The sequence below is a fragment of the Lipotes vexillifer genome, unplaced genomic scaffold (assembly GCF_000442215.2).
Source record: "Lipotes vexillifer unplaced genomic scaffold, Lipotes_vexillifer_v1.1 scaffold1545, whole genome shotgun sequence".
Taxonomy (NCBI): domain Eukaryota; kingdom Metazoa; phylum Chordata; class Mammalia; order Artiodactyla; family Lipotidae; genus Lipotes; species Lipotes vexillifer.
The window spans coordinates 541,341-558,412 of NW_006789763.1; the positions used below are offsets into that span (position 1 = coordinate 541,341).

General features: G+C 62.0%; 1 protein-coding gene across 1 annotated transcript in view; it reads left to right on the forward strand.

The window, feature by feature from the left end:
• Nucleotides 1-2,244, forward strand: part of NOC4L (nucleolar complex associated 4 homolog) — an 8,229-nt gene extending 5,985 nt beyond the window's left edge. The window contains 4 exon segments of the mRNA XM_007462797.1: nucleotides 1,304-1,464; nucleotides 1,554-1,636; nucleotides 1,924-2,037; nucleotides 2,125-2,244. Coding sequence (XP_007462859.1) covers nucleotides 1,304-1,464; nucleotides 1,554-1,636; nucleotides 1,924-2,037; nucleotides 2,125-2,244 — 478 coding nt within the window.
• Nucleotides 2,245-17,072: the final 14,828 nt, after the last annotated feature.

Sequence of the window (17,072 nt, forward strand, 5' to 3'; positions counted from 1 at the left end):
AAGCGCGCGGGTAAGCGCCGGGGCTGGGAGGGCGGGAGGGCGGGAGGGCAGGGGCCCGGCCTTCTCCCGTGTCGGGTGACCCCTCGCTGTATCTGCAGAGCTCTCGGACAAGTGGAAGGTCGTTCATCTGAGGGTGAGACGCCCAGGGTGGGTGGTGCTTTCCCTGGGAATCCCCCGGTCCTGGGCCAGCGCCCCCGTCCTGGCCTTGTCAGCCACTGGGGTCACAGGAGGCCCCGAGGGCCCAGGCACGGTTCCCGGAGGTCAGAGGCGGCCTGCCCAGACCTCTCTGGGGCTGAGTGTCACTGCCAGGGCGGCTGTGAACACAGGGCCTGTGGCCGAGAGGGAGGTGTTCTCTCGCTGGGGCTTCTTAGGCCCTGGCTCCCTACCAGAGGCAGGAGGAGGGGGCACGATTGGGAGCGTGGGGCACGCCCACCCCTGCCGCTTCCCCGCAGGAGCACAGGAAGGCCTTCCAGCAGATGTGGCTCGGCTTCCTCAAGCACCAGGTAGGGGTGGGGGAGGGCCCCCAGGGCTGGGCTCCAGCCGCACCCGACCTGACCTGCTGCTTCCGGCAGCTGCCTCTCCGCATCTGCAAGAAGGTGCTGGTGATCATGCACGACTCCATCCTGCCTCACCTGGCGCAGCCCAGCCTCATGATCGACTTCCTCGCCCGCGCCTGTGACGTCGGTGAGCAGGGAGCGCCTGGCGGCCCCGGAGCCAGGAGCAGCGGGACGGGGTGGGGGTGGGGGTGGGGGTGCGCGGCAGGGCTGTGACCAGCGTCCCCGGGCGGGGGTGTGCCGTTGGGTTGGGCTCCACGGCTGCGTGTCTGTTTGCAGGTGGAGCCGTCAGCCTCTTGGCTTTGAACGGACTCTTCATCCTGATTCATAAGCACAACCTGTGAGTGTCTGCCTCGGGGGTCTGAGAGCTTTTCAGCTCTGCCCGTTCATCCGTGACCCCGGCCGGGATTCGTGATCTGTCCTGTTTGTGGCTCTACCCGATACGTGCTCCGTCACTTGCCTCCCCCAACAGGGAGTACCCTGGTTTCTACCGGAAGCTGTATGGCCTGCTCGACCCGTCTGTCTTCCACGTCAAGTACCGGGCCCGCTTCTTCCACCTGGCCGATCTCTTCCTGTCGTCCTCGTGAGTGGGGGCGGGGACGGGGGCCTGGCCTGGCTCAGAGCTGCCGGGCTGCCTGGGCCCCGCCCACCCCTGTGGGGCTGCGGCCTGCAGGCCAGGACGGGAGCTGGGGGCTGGCACGGAGAGGTGGAGTCTTACACCCCCCGCCCCCCCCGCCCCCCCTCCCCAGGCATCTGCCTGCCTACCTGGTGGCTGCTTTCACCAAGCGCCTGGCCCGCCTGGCCCTGACGGCGCCCCCCGAGGCTCTACTCACAGTCCTGCCCTTTATCTGCAATCTGCTGCGCAGACACCCAGCCTGCCGCGTCCTCGTGCACCGCCCCAGGGGCCCTGGTGAGTGCGGCCGGCGCCCCCGGGAGGCCTGGCCGAGAGGCCAGCACGCGGGCGCAGGGGGCAGACTGGAGCCTGCGTCTCGTTCCTAGAGCTGGACGCCGACCCCTATGACCCCCGGGAGGAGGACCCTGCCCGGAGCCGGGCCCTGGAGAGCTCCCTGTGGGAGCTGCAGGTGAGGGCGCCCTGCCTGCCGGTCACTCCCTGGGCTTCCTGGAGCCGCCCCACCTGGGCGCTCCCCCTCGGCCACCCACCCAGCCCCACCTGCACACCCCTGCCAGCATCTCTTCCAGGTCCCCAAGGATCCCACCTTGCCCTGTCACTTCGCTCACCCAGGGGAGCCTTTGCCTCCATCTGTCCCGTCCCTGGCCTACGGAGGTGGTGGGATGGTCCCCTGCTCAGCGCGTCCTGTGCCCCTCGCTTTGCCCACGAGGGGCGGTGACATCCCATGTGCCCCTCCAGGCCCTCCAGCAGCATTACCACCCCGAGGTGTCCAAGGCCGCCAGCGCCATCAACCAGGCGCTATCTGAAGCCGAGGTCAGCATCACGCCATTTCTGGAGCTCACCGCCTTCCAGGTGAGGCTGTGAGGCGGGCGGGGGGCTGGGGCAGTGAGGGCCGTGCAGCACGGGGCACCTGACTGGCCGCCTGTCCTCGCCCCGCAGATATTCGAGCGGGACCTGCAGAAAAAAGGACCCGAGCCGGTGCCACTGGAGTTCATTCCGGTCCAGGGCCTGCTGGGCCGGCGGGACGACCTCTGTGCCCAGCACTTCACGCTGAGCTGACCCTGCGTGCCCCGCTGCCCCCGACAGATGGTCTTGTGGGAAAGCCGCTGGGGGGTGCTGGTGGGCGGGGGTCTCGGGAGGTGCACCTGTCTGACCCCTGGGGCTGGGGTCAGAGCGCTGGCGGGGTGCTCTCCCGTCCACCTGCCGCCCCTCCACCCACCCACCCTGCTGGCCTCACCGGAGGGTGCTGCCCGGGGCCCTCCCTTCCCTGTGGCCTGGTGGGGAGGGGCGAGGTGGGGTATGGGGGGCGCTGCAGGGCAGCCCCTGCTTCCGGGGCCTCAAGTTACGAGCACGCCGGGTCGTGGCTTCTGTCGGCCCCCGCGATTCCCCCCCGAGACGCGCCAGGTCCTCTGCATCGCTGTGCGTCCTGACACGGGGCAGCCGCGAGAGCCTCTCTGCTGCAGTTAGACTATGACGTGGGAGTGGCGGGGGGGGGCGGGGGCCCGGTCAGTCTCGGCGGGGAGCACAGAGAGGGGCACAAGCTCTCTGTGCCTGGCCAGGCCCTACTGAGGTCACCTTTGTCCCCAGAAACACAGTGAGTCCGGGGGTGAGCGTCTGCCCCACCGAGGGGCTACAGGCGGGGCCGGCCCGTTCCTCCACTCCCTGAGCGGAGTGGGCCGGCAGCCCGCTTGTTTCCAGGGTTTTCTTTCCAAGGTTTCGTTTCTGCCAAAGGGGGCGGGTCTTCCGGCTCCGGTAGTGACCCCGTTTCCTTTAAAAAACCCACTCGGTCCGGCCCCCGCCTGGCAGGGGCTGACGGGGGCACGGGGGTGGGGCGGCCCACAGAGAGAGAAGATACCTCTCTGCCCTCCACCGCCTCCTGTCTATGCCCCGCTCCTGGCCCTGCCCTGCCCCTCCCCCGGGGAGCAGGGTGGGAGCTCGTGGTGGGCACCCTGGAGTCACAGCAGGGAAGGGTTCCGCCAGTCTGGTTTCCAGGTCCCCCGCACCGGCCCGGGATCCCAGTGCACCCTGCTGGTAGCAGCACACCACATGGCCCCGCTGCCCTTCACCCATCTTCCCACGAGCAGCAGGGGATGCTCGTTACTGAGCTGGAAACCGCCTTGTTCCTGGGGCGCAGGGCTTGCCTGGAGTGGGGGGCGGGGGTGGGCGGTCTTGAGAAAGCCGGGCCGTCTGGCAACAGGAGTGTCCAGTGGGCCAGAGGCCGCCGTGGCCTTGTGTGGGGATGCCAGGGGGCAGTGCTGGACGGCCTGAGGCCTCCCGCTTTTCTTGAAAAATGCCACTGTGCAAAAAAAAATTATAAACTACAAAGCACTTGAACAGGTTTTCTTGGTCTTGTCTGCATTCGGCGTCCTGCACTCCCGTAGGTCCTTGCTGTGGCCCATAGCCGTGCTGGTGCCCGGGCAGCTGCACTCTGCCGTGTTTGCCCTCCGGCAGGTCCCCATTTCCTGTCCTCTGGCCCTGGTTGTCCGTGGGGGAAGAGGGGTGAGAGTGCCCTTCCCAGCGGCTGTGAGGTTGGCTGAGAGGCCGCGTGGTGGGTTGGAGGTAAGAACTGAACAGGGGGCTGGGGGCACCACTGGGGCTCTGCCTGTCCTTCAGGAGCCCGAGGGGTGGCCGGGACAGCCTCTGGGGCACATGGGGCTGACTGTAGGGCTCCTGGCTCCAGGAGAGATACAAGCTCAGACTTTCAAAGGCTTTGGAACTACCTGGGATCAAATAAGATGTCTACGTGGGCGGGCAGAGGGAAGGGCCTCGGGCAGGTGTACCTGAGGGCGGAGGACATAGCGGCTCCCTGGTCTGTACCAGGAGACCGTTCTGAGCTGCTTGTGAGCGATCCACCTCTGAGTCCAGAGGCGAGAAAGCAGGCGCTTAGAAAGAGTAAACGTTTATGTTTAAAAAGAAAAAAAGACAGGCACCAGCGAACCCGCTACTGGCAGCCTCACCCCTCCGACGGCTCCCTTGGAGGAGGACGAAGGGGAAGCCCGCTGCCCTTTGCTTAACTACAGCCCTGCCCCGGTTTGTTTGGCCTTTGTAAGTTATAAAGCAGCATGAGCCTAACTAGGAACTCAATGAAAGAGCGGCGTGTGTGGAGACGTGGAAGCCTGCTCGCTCCCCAGTCCTGTAACCCACCCTCTCCTCTGCCGCCACTTAGCCCGCACAGACCCTCGTGCTTCCCGCGCCGGGGGAGAGGCCAGGTACACCTGCCCAAAGCCTCCCTCCACCTGCCCACGTAGACGTTTTGTTTGTGGCGCTTGGGACGCTGTCGTTTCCTAGGTCCAGTTTTTACAAACTGCTTAAAGATTTCAGACACAGAATGAATACCTTTTTAGCTTAAGTATGCCCCGTTTGATATTTGAGATGCACTAAATTTTAAAAGTTGAAGTGAAATCCACAAAACATAAAACTAATCACTGTAAAATGCATGACTCAGGGACTTCCCTGGTGGCACAGTGGTTAAGAATCCGCCTGCCAACGCAGGGGACACGGGTTCGAGCCCTGATCTGGGAAGATCCCACATGCCGCAGAGCAACTAAGCCTGTGCGCCACAACTACTGAGGCTGTGCTCTAGAACCCGCGAGCCACAACTACCGAGCCTGTGCTCTAGAGCCCGCGAGCCACAACTACTGAAGCCCGTGTGCTTAGAGCCTGTGCTCCGCAACAGGAGAAGCCACCGCACTGAGGACCTAGTACAGCCAAAAATAGATAAAATAAATTTATAAAAATGCATGATTCAGTGGCATTTGTGTATTCATGACATGTGACCATTGCCTGTATATAGTTCTAGAACTTTCTATCGCCCGTGAATGGTGTGTATCCTGACCTGCTTCAAGATGAGGCCCATGTCCGTGGGAAAGTGTCTGGAGGCCAAAAGTCCCCACAGGCCTACTCGGGACCCCATGGAGTGGGCTCTGCCATCCTCTCTCTCCAAGGCCGGGTGGCCACTCGGAGCTGGGTCAGCCCCAGGCCTCCACCAGGAATCGGAAACCTGAGTGGACGCGCAGAGCCAGGACCCTCGGGCGGTGGCCCCTGGGCTGGGGTCTGTAGGAGGGAGGTCCACGTGTTCTGGGCTGCCAGCCTGCCATGCCTGCCCCCGGGAGTCTGGCGTCTGGTGGGGCATTTAACCTGGTTGAAATTGAGGGCTGGCCTTTGTCCGGCTCCAGGAGGGACCCGAGGCCCCAGGCGTCCTGATGGGAGCGCCGTCTGCCGGGGGGGGGTCACGGCGGGGCTTTGGGCTGAGTGGCATCCACTCCCCCTCCGGAGGGGCTGGACACTGGGGGCAGCCACGTGGGTCCCACAGCCCCGGTAAAAACGGGACGCCGAGGCGGGGAGCCCCCGGCTGGCAGCACCCCGTGCGTGTGCCGTCACACGTCAGGGCCCACGGGGAAGACACCGGACGCTCCTGGTCGGGGATCTCGGGGTCTGTCCTGCGCCCTCCCTCGGCTGAGGTTACTTCACGCCCCCTCCCTGCCGCGAACCAGGACCGTGAGAACAGAGGCCTGAGGGGGCTCAGGGAGTCCTCCCGGGGGGTTTTCCAACCCGAGGGGATCTCAGGGGCCTTGGACTTGTGGTCGGTGTCAGGGTGGGGATGGTCTTGAGTGCCTGATGTTGGGGGGCCCCTAAGGGTCCCTGCACCCGCCACCCCACCAAGCAGTAAGGGGGTTAATATCCCCCTATGATGAGGATCCGGAGCAGGCCAGGAGGCACCTCCAGAGTAGAAAGTTTGGCGGACGGTCTTGGACAGGGCATCCAGGATCGCCAGGGGCAGCAGGGAAAGCGGGAGCCTCACGGTGGGGAAGAGGGGACTGCTGGCCTCCTGCGTGGTCCCCAACCGCACGGAGGGGAAGACGGGTCTCTCGGGGTGCCAGCGAGGACAGGTAGTGCCCTGCGTGCCAGGGGACAGCCAAGTCCTTCCCAAATGACGAGCCCAGGCTCCTCGCAGGGAGCCCCGCCGTGGGTGTGCGGCCCAGACGGCCCAGGCTCTCCCTCCCTGCCTCACTCGCTCAGGGTGACGGTGGTTTCCTCGCTGCCCATCTCAGGGCAGCCTGCCCTCCCCCGGCTCAAACCGTGCTTTTCTGTTCCCGGCACATACACCTCTGTCCCGACACCACCGGGGAGAGGGGGGACCCTGACCAGCAGAGACCTCATTTCTGCCGCATCCGGAGCCAGAGCTTGAAGCAGAATTTCAATCCCGCGGCAGAAACACAGGGACGCGGTGTTTCCGGCACGACCCGTGGTCCTGCCTCTCAAGTTAGACCCAGTGAGCCAGGGACATGGGGGACCCCTTCCTGCATCTGCGGCAGGCCCCCACTGACTGCCCTGCTGCTCGATGCCAGGGCTCCTGGGCTGTGGGGTCCAGGGTTTCAGAAAAGCTTGGAGGGAGGGCAGGGATGGCCCGATGTCGGGGGGCTGCCTGCTGTGTGCCGGGGGTGCCGTCCCCTGGTCCTGCTGCACAAACAGGCCAGCCCTGTCTGTCCCTCTGTTCCTCTGTCTCCCTGTCTGTCTCACTGTCTCCCTCCAGGAGATGAATGGGGCTGTTGGATAAGTCATAGTCACACGCGTAATGAGGAATGTATCACGAGACGCGGAGAACACTCTCCAGCGATAGGAATGCTCAAGCATTTAATTGGCATTTAGCAAATAAGCTGCAGAGAACTGGATGTCAGAGGGGTACCTCCTGAAACATCAGTCAGGGCGTAGACCTTGGGGAACGTGCACCCACCCATCGGGGCTTTCCCGCTGGGCTGGGGTCACGGGGTGGGGGGCAGCAGCTGGTCCCTGGCACTGAGCCGCCCTCCTCCGTGGGGCATCCTCCGTTAATGGAAGCCTCCCGGGGCCCCACCCCTGCTCAGGCCAGCTGATCACGGCCTGGTGAGGTCACGGCCTCGGTGCCCACCAGCTGGTGCCCCACCCTGTGCTCGGGAAAGTTGCCCAGCCCCTCCAGGCCTCGGTCCTCTCATCCACAAGTGGGCAGTTCCAGGGGCTGTGGCTGCGCAGGAAATCAGTCCAAAACTTAGAGGCATGAAACTACCACAACATCGATTTCGCTCATGAGTCTGCAGCCTGCACAGGGCTTGTGGGGGGAACAGCCGGTCTCTGCTCTCCTCGGCAGGAGCTGGGACGGCTGGGACGTCGCGGCTGAGCTCCTCTGAGGTCTGGGCTGTTCTGGGGTCAGAGCCGGAGGCATTGAGCTTGTTAAGTACGGTGTGTCAGAGGTCAGAGGAGGCCTGGACCACTGACATTGCTTGAGACTTAAAGGCCTGCCAAGACAGACGTGCCAAAATAGGGCAAAATGTTTTTTCTCCACACAATTCATTTGTGCTCATTATAAAAACTTCAGTTATTATACAAATGGACACAGGTGGGAAGGGAAAGCTGCATATGGAGAACCTGTGAGGCTCTGCAATGATCAAGGAGATTCCCAGGAGACTGCTCTGGGAGATGGGCACTGCCCAGGGGGACCGGCCATGAGGCTTCTGGAAAGCCCAGAGGGTGGCCAGGGGCAGCAGCTCACCTGTGCTGTAGAAAGCCGCCAGGACAGCACGGACGTGAATGCTGTGTGCCTATAAAACTCTCTACAAAGTCGGGGTCAGATCCGGCCTGTGGGCTGCAGCTTGCCCACCCCTGGTCTAGCGACCTTCCTGGTCTGTCTGTCTGTCTCTGGATCTTCTTTGGTGGACATGACCAAGAGCTAAGCAAACAGTTCTTGTCCACGGAATGAACTTGGTCTGTAGGAGGGACAGTGGCGTCCCCCCTGCAGGTGGAAGGGGGCCAGCTTTGCATCAGTTTGGGGGATTCACTTCAGTTCTCCCGATAGGCCTGCTCTCGGGTCCCCCCAGGAACAGTTTGAAGTTTTACCAGTCGTTTCATTAATTAACGGTTAAATCAACTCTCTGACAGGCATCCATTTGTATCTGTAGGTGAGTTATGCGTCTTCCCTTTTACAGAAACTGACCATGAATAGTCCCCGGGATTGGGCTTCCCTGGTGGCGCAGTGGTTAAGAATCTGCCTGCCAGTGCAAGGGACACAGGTTCGAGCCCTGGTGCGGGAAGATCCCACATACCGCAGAGCAACTAAGCCCGTGTGCCACAACTACCGAGCCTGCGCTCTAGAGCCCGTGAGCCACAACTACCGAACCCACGTGCCACAACTCCTGAGCCCACGCGTCTAGAGCCCGTGCTCCGCAACAAGAGAAGCCACCGCAATGGGAAGCCCGTGCACTGCAACAAAGAGTAGCCCCCGCTCGCCGCAGCTAGAGAAAGCCCGCGCGCAGCAGCGAAGACCCAATGAAGCCAAAAGTAAATAAATAAATAAATTTAAATATATTTAAAAATAGTCCCCGGGACCCCAATCCCAGACACGACCAAGGTTGCCAGCTTGGTGCATATCTGCCCTCTCCCCAGCATCCCTTTAATGAAAAATCCCAGCATCACATCACAGGTCTCGTGTGCCCCGGCCACCCCTCTGCCTCAGAAACATGACGACACAGTGTGTGCACGTGGCGTTCTCGCTGACTGGCCGACCCGCATGTCCCCTGAGTTGTGATGTATTGAATTGTCATCGAATGTCTGTCACTGAAGTATTGATCCCCCCTTTCTTTTTTGACCCGTGAGGGATTTGTTTGAATTTCCGAGAGGCCGTTACTAACTTCTAGTGTTACTGGACGCAACAGATTCCTGGGAAGTCGATTAAATATTAAACGTGTGACCAGGTGTTCTCCCAGGAGAACGTGACAGTGTCTGTGCTGTGACACCTTCTGTGTCCCTCCCTCTGCGTGCTCACCACCCCAGAAGCTACAGAGGTTGCCGCTGAACCTGTCTCAGGTGGGGGGCAGGGGGGGGGGATGGTCCCGAGGGGCAGGGCCTCTCCTTGGCGCCCACCCCCATGTAGCGGAGGCAGACGTGGGAGCGTTTGCCCGGAAATCTGAGTCTCTTGCCAGAAGAAGGAGCCCCTGGCCCTGCTCCCTGCGCTGTGGCCCGTTCTCTGCCTGGCCTCTCTCTCAGGCAAGGCACTTCAGCGCTGCTCCCCTCCCCGCGTAATGCCGGCTGGGATCTGGAGGCCCATCGCAAGCTGTGTGATCGGGGCCTCCAGGAGAGCCTCCCCAAGCAGGGTGCAGCCCTGACAGCCTCTGGGACGATGTGCGCATTTCCCCGCAGGCCTCCTATCCCTCCCCTTACTGTTCCTGAGAAACAAACAGCCCCCAAACTCGGTGGCAAGAAACAGCATTTTACTATGTTCCCAAGTTCTTTGGGTCAGGAATTGAGAGACAGAGCCGCCTGGGATGGCTCACTTCGCTCCACAGTGTCTGGGGCCCCAGCGGGACGGTGGAAGCCTGGCGGTGATTCGATGGCAGGGCCGGGTCTTTTGGAGGCAGCTGGACTCCCACGGCTAGTTCTGAGGCTCTGGGGGCCTCGGGCCTGTGGATTCCACGGAGCAGCCAGGGCTCTGAGAGCAGGTGGACGCTGGACGCTGCGTGGCCTTTAATGACCCTGCTTCAGAAGTCACCCAGGGCCACCGGCTGTGCTCCCAGCCTCGAGGGAGGGAACACGGGCCTCACCTCTGAACTGGAAGGCTGTCAAACCGCGGAGCCTCTGCTGGCCCCGGGCTGGGGGGAGGGAAGGTCTTTCCTCTTCAGGCATGGGGAGGAGGGTTGTGCATGGAGGGAGATGCTGACCCGGCTCTACCACTGTGGGCAAGTGACGTGGCCTGGCTAGGTCTCAGGGTCCCCACCTGTAAAGTGGTAACAAGAACAGCACACGTTCCCTGGGGAATGACGAGGGGTACATGAAGAATTGGGGGAATCAGTGTCCTGGGGCCACGTAACGAACACCATAAACTTCAAGGCTTAAAACAAGAGTAATTGGGACTTCCCTGGTGGTCCAGCGGTTAAGAATCCAATTTCCAAGGCAGGGGACGTGGGTTCAATTCCTAGTGAGGGAACTAAGTTGCCGCAGGACAACTAAGCCCACACGCTGCAGCTATTGAGCCCATGCACTCCAGGGCACCACAACTAGAGAGAGCAGCCTGCATGCCGCAACTAAAGATCCCGCATGCCACAGCAGAGATCCTGCACGCCGCCACTAAGACCCGACACAGCCAAATAAATAAATATTAAACAAAATAAAACAACAGGGATTTATTCTTTCAGGGTTCTAGGGGCCAAAAGTCCAAGATCAAGGTGTCACGGGACCACGGCCACCCCGCCCCCAGGTTCTAGGGGAGGGCCCTTCCTGCCTCTTCCAGCTCTGGTGATGGCCGATGGGCCTTGGCTGTGGCCGCACCCCCGTCTCTTGGAGAGGAAGACCCATGTGCATACGGCTTCTCCCTGTGTGTCTGTGTCTCTCCGTATAAGGCCACCTTATATGGGATTCAGGGCCCACCCTACACCCAACCTCATCTTAACTGCTTACACCTGCAAAGGCCTTATTTCCAAAGTCACCTTCTGATGCCCAAGTGGATGTGAATTTTTGGGAGACTGTTTAACCCACTGCAGTACAAACCCTGACCCAGCTGGCATTTACTAGATGGTAACCAGCATCCGGCTCAAGGGATCAGTGCTATGGGGAGGTGACCCAGAGATGGTCATGCTGGGCGAGCAGAGGCTGGGCCCTGGCCTCTCTCCATCCTGCTGCCTGGCTGGGGCAGCCTCTCCTCGCCTGGACTGGTCAGCTTCAGGCCCTTAAGATATCTGGTTGAAGCCCGGTTCCACTGACTTCCCAGGCTTTGGACATCAAAAAAGTGTCCTCAGGCTGTGGCTTGATTAGAATTCCATCTGGCTCTTGGACACCTCTGCAGAGGTGACGAGTGAGCTCGGGGCCCCGCAGGTGAGGGAGGCGTGGGGCTGGGGTTTGATTTCCCCAGGGGACAGCAGCTCTGGTGGCGGGAGCTGGGCAGCCTCCCTGGAGGGCGTGATGGGCTGCTGGACCTGCAGCTGTTCTGCTCTGGGCTCGTTGGTCGATAGAAGAACAGGCAGAGCTTTAATTTCAGGTTGGAAGTGAAGTCGGCCATGATTTAGGGTTGCCGGGGGCAGTGCCAGGGTCATGGTCGGCATGCGCGGGGCGGGGGTGGGGGCGACAGTGCCGAGCATCCCTGCGAGTGTGCCTTGGTGGGCACCAAAATGCCGCTACCGTCTATCTTCCAAATTGTCTTCCGGGCCTGTGACTGGTGTCATCAGGCTACGGGATCTCCTACTCACATGCAGATTCTCCCTGAAGGGAAGATACAGGACTCCCTCATCCACCATTAACAGGGGCTGGAGCCGTTCAGCAGATCTCCCTGTGAGTCGAACTGTGTCCCCAGAGAGCTGTGTCCACCTCTGAAGCCTGGAACCTCACAGGGCAAATGGAACCTCACAGGGCAGGTGGGGTTAAGTTAAGGATGTTGAGATGGGGGCCTGCCCTGGATGGTCCAGGTGCCCTGGGTCATCACAGCAGGGGGGACCTCTAGGAGGAGGCGGGACAGAGTCAGAATACAGAGGCAAAGAGACATTAGCAGAGGCTGGAGGGAGGCACTTTGAAGATGGAAGACGGGGCCGCGAGCCCAGGGTCATGGACGCCTCCAGAAGCTGGAAAAGGCAGGGGGCAGAGGGGGCAGCGGCCCAACTTGCACGTCGCCTGGGGGGCCCATGGGGCTTCTGGCCGTGAGACCAGAAGGGGCCTTTTCACGCACAGGCTGTGGCACCTGCCATAGGGAGTGGGGAGGACAGGCCCTCCCCCCGGTCCCCTACATCCCACCCTCACTGTTCACCGTGTCCCCCACTTCTGTGTGTGTTGCTTCCAAGATTCGGCGTGAAAGACCACGGCTTCGGTCTTCCGTGTCCTCTCTCTCCATCACTCACCCCTGGGTGATGCCAGGCAGCCAGGAAGCTCGGCAGCCCTGGGGAGAGCTGCGTGGGAGGGTCTGGAAGAAAAAGGTAGGAGGCCAGGTGGCCTGTGGGGCGGGGGTGTCTCGGCCAGCGCCTCGGGTCAGGACCAGAAGCGGGGTCCTCCAGGCGGGCCGCGCACCACTGCCTGATTCCGGAGCTGGCTATTTTCATGGGATTAGCAATTGTACTCCGAGGAAAAATTACTGTGTTATGAAACATTTCCCCCACCTCCACAGTCGAGCTGGGCTTCGTTTAAAATGCAATAACGGCATATAGCCGTCTTCCCGGCCAGTGGTGGCTGGAAAGGGGAAGGTAGGGGCCGGCAGGGCTCCTTCACTACGTCCGCGGCCGCTGCCCTGCCTCTCCAGCACCGGGTGGACGCTGGTCGTGGCCCACCGTGAGGGCCCAGGGCAGGGCGGGGCCCGGCTCCTCAACTCTTGGTCTCTGAAGTGGCTCCTGGGAAATCCCTTCCCCCAATTTCCTCACCGTCGGGCAATGGCCTTGTTAGTAATTTTGCAGGGAAGGCCGGGAAATCACGTCTACATTTGCTGTTTATTCCGTCTGGACCTCAGGGCCGATCCTCGTTACCTGTCCTGGCTGTAACGTGACGGCTCCAGGGGCGTCTGGTCGGGTTTCTGGCTCCGTTGCTCTTTGGGTCATTGCTTTTCTCTTCGTCTCACTCTGTATCTGTTTCCCTCTGCTCACCCGCTCCGGCCCCCCTTCCCTGGCCCTTCCTCTCTCTGACAGCCCACTTCGCTGCACCCACCCAGCCCGGGGCCTTCTAAATGACGCCGTGCTGACAGGTATCACCTCTTGGCAAGCGGGAGCACTTAGATGCCTTTACGTTTCCTTTTCCTGAAAACGCACTTGACTCGCGCAGGGTTACTGACGGGCTCGGGCCCCTCGGGAGACGGCAGGGGGCTCGGGTGGGCAGAAAGGGGCTTCTGCTGCTTGGGCTGCAGGAAGACCCCAGAGCTCCAGAGCTGTCACACCTCACTTCCCACACACACACCTGAGATCTCTCCTGAGTTTAAATGCCAGCAACTTCCTCACAACTTACTCACGGTGCTGTGCAGAACCGACCACAGAGGCTAGTCTCTGAGTTTGTCCAGCGCCCGGAGGGGTGGGGACAGCGCGGGGCCATCCCCAGAAGACGCTGCCCTGAAGCCTCAGAGTGTCGCAGCATCACTCACAGAGCCAGAAGTCATTGCCAAGGCCGCTCACACAGGCAGCAAGGCCTCTGGAGTTTGATAATGTTCCATCTCTGATGGCTAAATGGCCAGGGGCCGGCTGCACCCATCCCATCAAGGACGGACCCTTTGAGGGATCCCAGGGTCACACAGCGACTGAGCCCCGGACTGTAGTCTCTTAAGGACTGCAAAGCCCATCTCCGCCCCACAGGGCTCAGCAGAGCATCTGGGGTGGGAGATGTGGGAGGACTGGGGTGTCTCTGCTCCACCCCCGAGGCTCTGTACTACCTACCATGAGCAAAGGGAGCCTCTTCAGTGCCTGGGGCTCAGGTGGGACACAGGGCAGAGCAGAGACAGTGCATGGGGGGAAACCTGATCATTCATTCATGCTTCTGGATCCAGCTGTGCCTGAAGCCGGACCCACCCCTTCTTCCAAGAAATCATGTGAAAATGCTTTGGTTCTGCAGCTTAGGGGTCCTCAAGACCACACTCATGTTCAACAATTCGATAGAGGGGCTCAACATTGCTCGGTGAAGCCAGTATACTCATGATTCACTCACAATTTATTGCAATGAAAGGCACAGACTAAAAATGGCAACAGGAAAAGCCGTGCATGGGGCCAGGCCCAGGAGAAAGGCACGAGCTCCATCCCTCCCTTCCCGGGGGTAATGTAGACTGAGCTCTCCCAGCAGCGACACGTGACAGCGTGTGGAGTGTGGCCAATCAGGGGGCTCACCCGAGGCTGGGGGTCCAGGATTTTTACTGGAACTTGGCCACTTAGATGCTGCACATGGCTGACCTACCACCAGCCCCCAGAGGTCAAGCTGATACCACATGGCCCAAGACCCCCTAGTAAACAGAGACACTGATCAGGCAGGACTTAAGGTCTGGGGGTCACCTCCTAGGAGCTGGTCGAGGGCCAGCTCTCTGGGCACAGTTAGTCTCTTCTGCACAGGATCCTCTTGAGACAGTGGGGCAAAGGGGCACGCCCAGGCGCCCTCAGCAGTCTTGGGCACACCACTGAATTTATCCAGCCCCTAGGTCGAGCCAAGCCTTAAGCCAGAGCCCTGTGTTTTTCTAGTTTCTGAGCCGACATCTCCCTTTATCATCTGAATCAGTGCGAAGAGGTTTTCTGTCTCGAATCATTTGTCCCTAGAGCCCAAAGTCACACAACTTCTGCGTGAGTGTGGTCTAAACCTGTCCACAAGTCCTCTGTCACACTCCCCACCCAGAGTGGATGACCGCTGCGCGCCCCAGCTTGGGGGTCCCACAGTCAGGAGCCCCATAGGCAGTGGAGGCCTGACCACACCCAGCCCTGTGAGCCGCTCTTGAGAAGGTGAGGTCGGGCTGGGCTCCAGGGAGGGGGCGGTCGCCATGGGCAGGATACGGGGGGGCCGACCCATCCTCGGGGCTGGTGAGTAGTGGACCACCGTCCTCACTGTCTGTCCCAGCCCTCAGAGCCGTGCCGCACGGGCCGGGCGTCCCTGCTGTGGACTTGTGGTCGGCCCGGAGGGGCGGAGGCTGAGGAGGGGGTAGGGCTCTGAACCTCGGCTTCCCGAGCATCGTGCGATGGCTCGGTCCCGTGTAAACCGGGGCGGAAACAGCCCCTGCGCACAGGCTCTGTGGGACTCCCCAGGCCGCGGGCACTCTGGGAGCCCGAGTCTCAGGGCAGGACCCGCCGGCCGAAGGAGAGCCGTGCAGGGCTGGGCGGGCACCCTCGGGCCTGACCGCGCGGAGCCTGGAGCAAAGCTTGGCCGTCAGCAGGAGGCGGGCAGCTGGTGACCCGATCGCGGGCCTGCTTCCCGTGGCTGATGATGGGGCGGGAGCTCGGACCCGAGGCTGACGGGGCGGGAGCTCGGACCCGTGGCTGACGGGGCGGGAGCTCGGACCCGAGGCTGACGGGGAGGGAGCTCGGACCCGAGGCTGACGGGGCGGGAGCTCGGGCCTCTGCTGTGCCCGCCCAGAGGTCCTTCCCCTCCTCTTGCCAGCCAGGATCGGAGGGCGCCCCATCCCCACATGGACGACAATGCCCGGCCCTCAGCTCTGGCCGCGGTCTGGCCCCCAGGAGGCCCGTAAGCGTGTCAGCTGGAGAATGTCCGCCTGGCGTTTCGGCCTGACCTGTCTGATCCATCTTCAGAGTCCTCCCTGGCCGGGACATCGTGTTCCCACTGATTTAGCCACTGAGCTGAAAAACAAAATTGAATACTTTCTCATAAGACGTGCCTGGCGTCAGAGGGGCTGATCAGGAGGCTCCCTCTTGGATGGAGGCCTGTTCAGCTGGTGGCGTTGGGGGTCACCTTCCGGGGAGAAGGGGCACAGGGTGCGGGCAGGGCGGGCGTGGTTCTCCAGGAAGGTGTCCTGCATGGTGAGAACTGGCTCCTGGTGGTCTGGCCCTAGGCCTGCATCTGGGCGTGGGCTGCGGGCCCGGGGGCCGCTCTGGGGCTGTGGACGGAGGCTGCCAGGCAGACAAGTAGCGAGTGGGATGAATGCCCTCTGGGCCTGCCCCTGGAGCCCTCTCCCCTTATATTCATTCATTCATTCATTCATTCGTTCACTATTTTCACTCATTCAGTGCTCTTATTGGCACCCCTGTGTGCCCGAGGCATTGTTGAAGGAACACAGCAGGACAAGGCCCCCGCCCTCCCAGAGCTTGTGTTTCGATTGAGGGAGCAGACGGCAAGTGAAATAGAATGTTTAAAATGTTTAGTAGGTGGTGAAGGGAGAGAGTGCTGGAGCAGTGACAGGAGGCCAGGAGGGAGCCCTGGGGCCCGGTGGGCACAGGGACCACTCGCGCGCTCGAGGCCAGGGTGGCTGGAGGCGAGGCTGAGGGCTCTAGCCCTGAGCGCAGGGCGGGGCAGGGCGACCCCCAGAAGCACAGGGGGTCTCCCTCTGTTTGGGGGCGCAGGGAGCAGAGGGCCTTGTGGAGGGTCCCCAGAGCAGCGGGTCTGGGTGGTTCTCAGGCTGATGTGCCGGGATCAAGTAGCCAAGTCGGGTGACTGTGCCGGGTCCCTGCGTGTTCTCAGCTCACAGCCCGGGAAACAGGCTTCATCTCAGGTGGCACAGCACAGGCAGAGGGTGGGAGCCTGTGTTCCCAGGCTGAGCCCCGCTCCCCGGGTCAGTGGAGGCTCGCCTGTCGCGTTCTTCTCACTGTCTGCGGACTCAGCAGCCTCGGGTGCGAAGCCTGCAGCCAGCCAGGAGCAGGGCAAGTGGCGCAGGTCAGGGGACGTCGGACAGGCGAGAAGCAGGGGGCAGTTTCTCCCGACGCGTTTTCCCAGCTGGCGCAGAGGGTAGGTGCGTCTGGGTTTGGGGAGCTCACTCAGCATTCACAGGCGCCAGGCCTGCCCTGCAGGTGGCCCTGGCTTGCCTGCCTTCCCAGCCCTGGCCCTCCAGGACCTCAGCTCCTCCAACCTCTGGGCTGAGCTGCCAGGGCACCCTGCTCTGCGGGGCGGGGACCCTGGCTTCTCCCCATCACGGGCTTCAGAGCACCTGTTTGCCCCTCCATAGCCGCCCTTCGGCGCTTACTCTAGGCCCAGGAGCCCCCGAGGGGCTGTACCTGGGGCTCGGTGGGACTGGGGGGAGAGCGAGGGGCGCGTCTCCCCAGCTCCCTCCCTGCGCAGAGGCCTGAGGCTGCCCCTCAGCCCAGGCTGCAGGCCCTGCCATACATCTTCACCAACTCCGGGTCTCCGTTCCTGAAACTGCCCCCTGCCCCCCAGGCCCTACTGACCCCTACCAGCCGAGGGAGGTGAGGGTCCCCGGTCCCAGGAGAACCTGGTGTCCCTTAGCGGGGCTTTGAGGCCCTGGCAGAGACAGGGACCCCCTC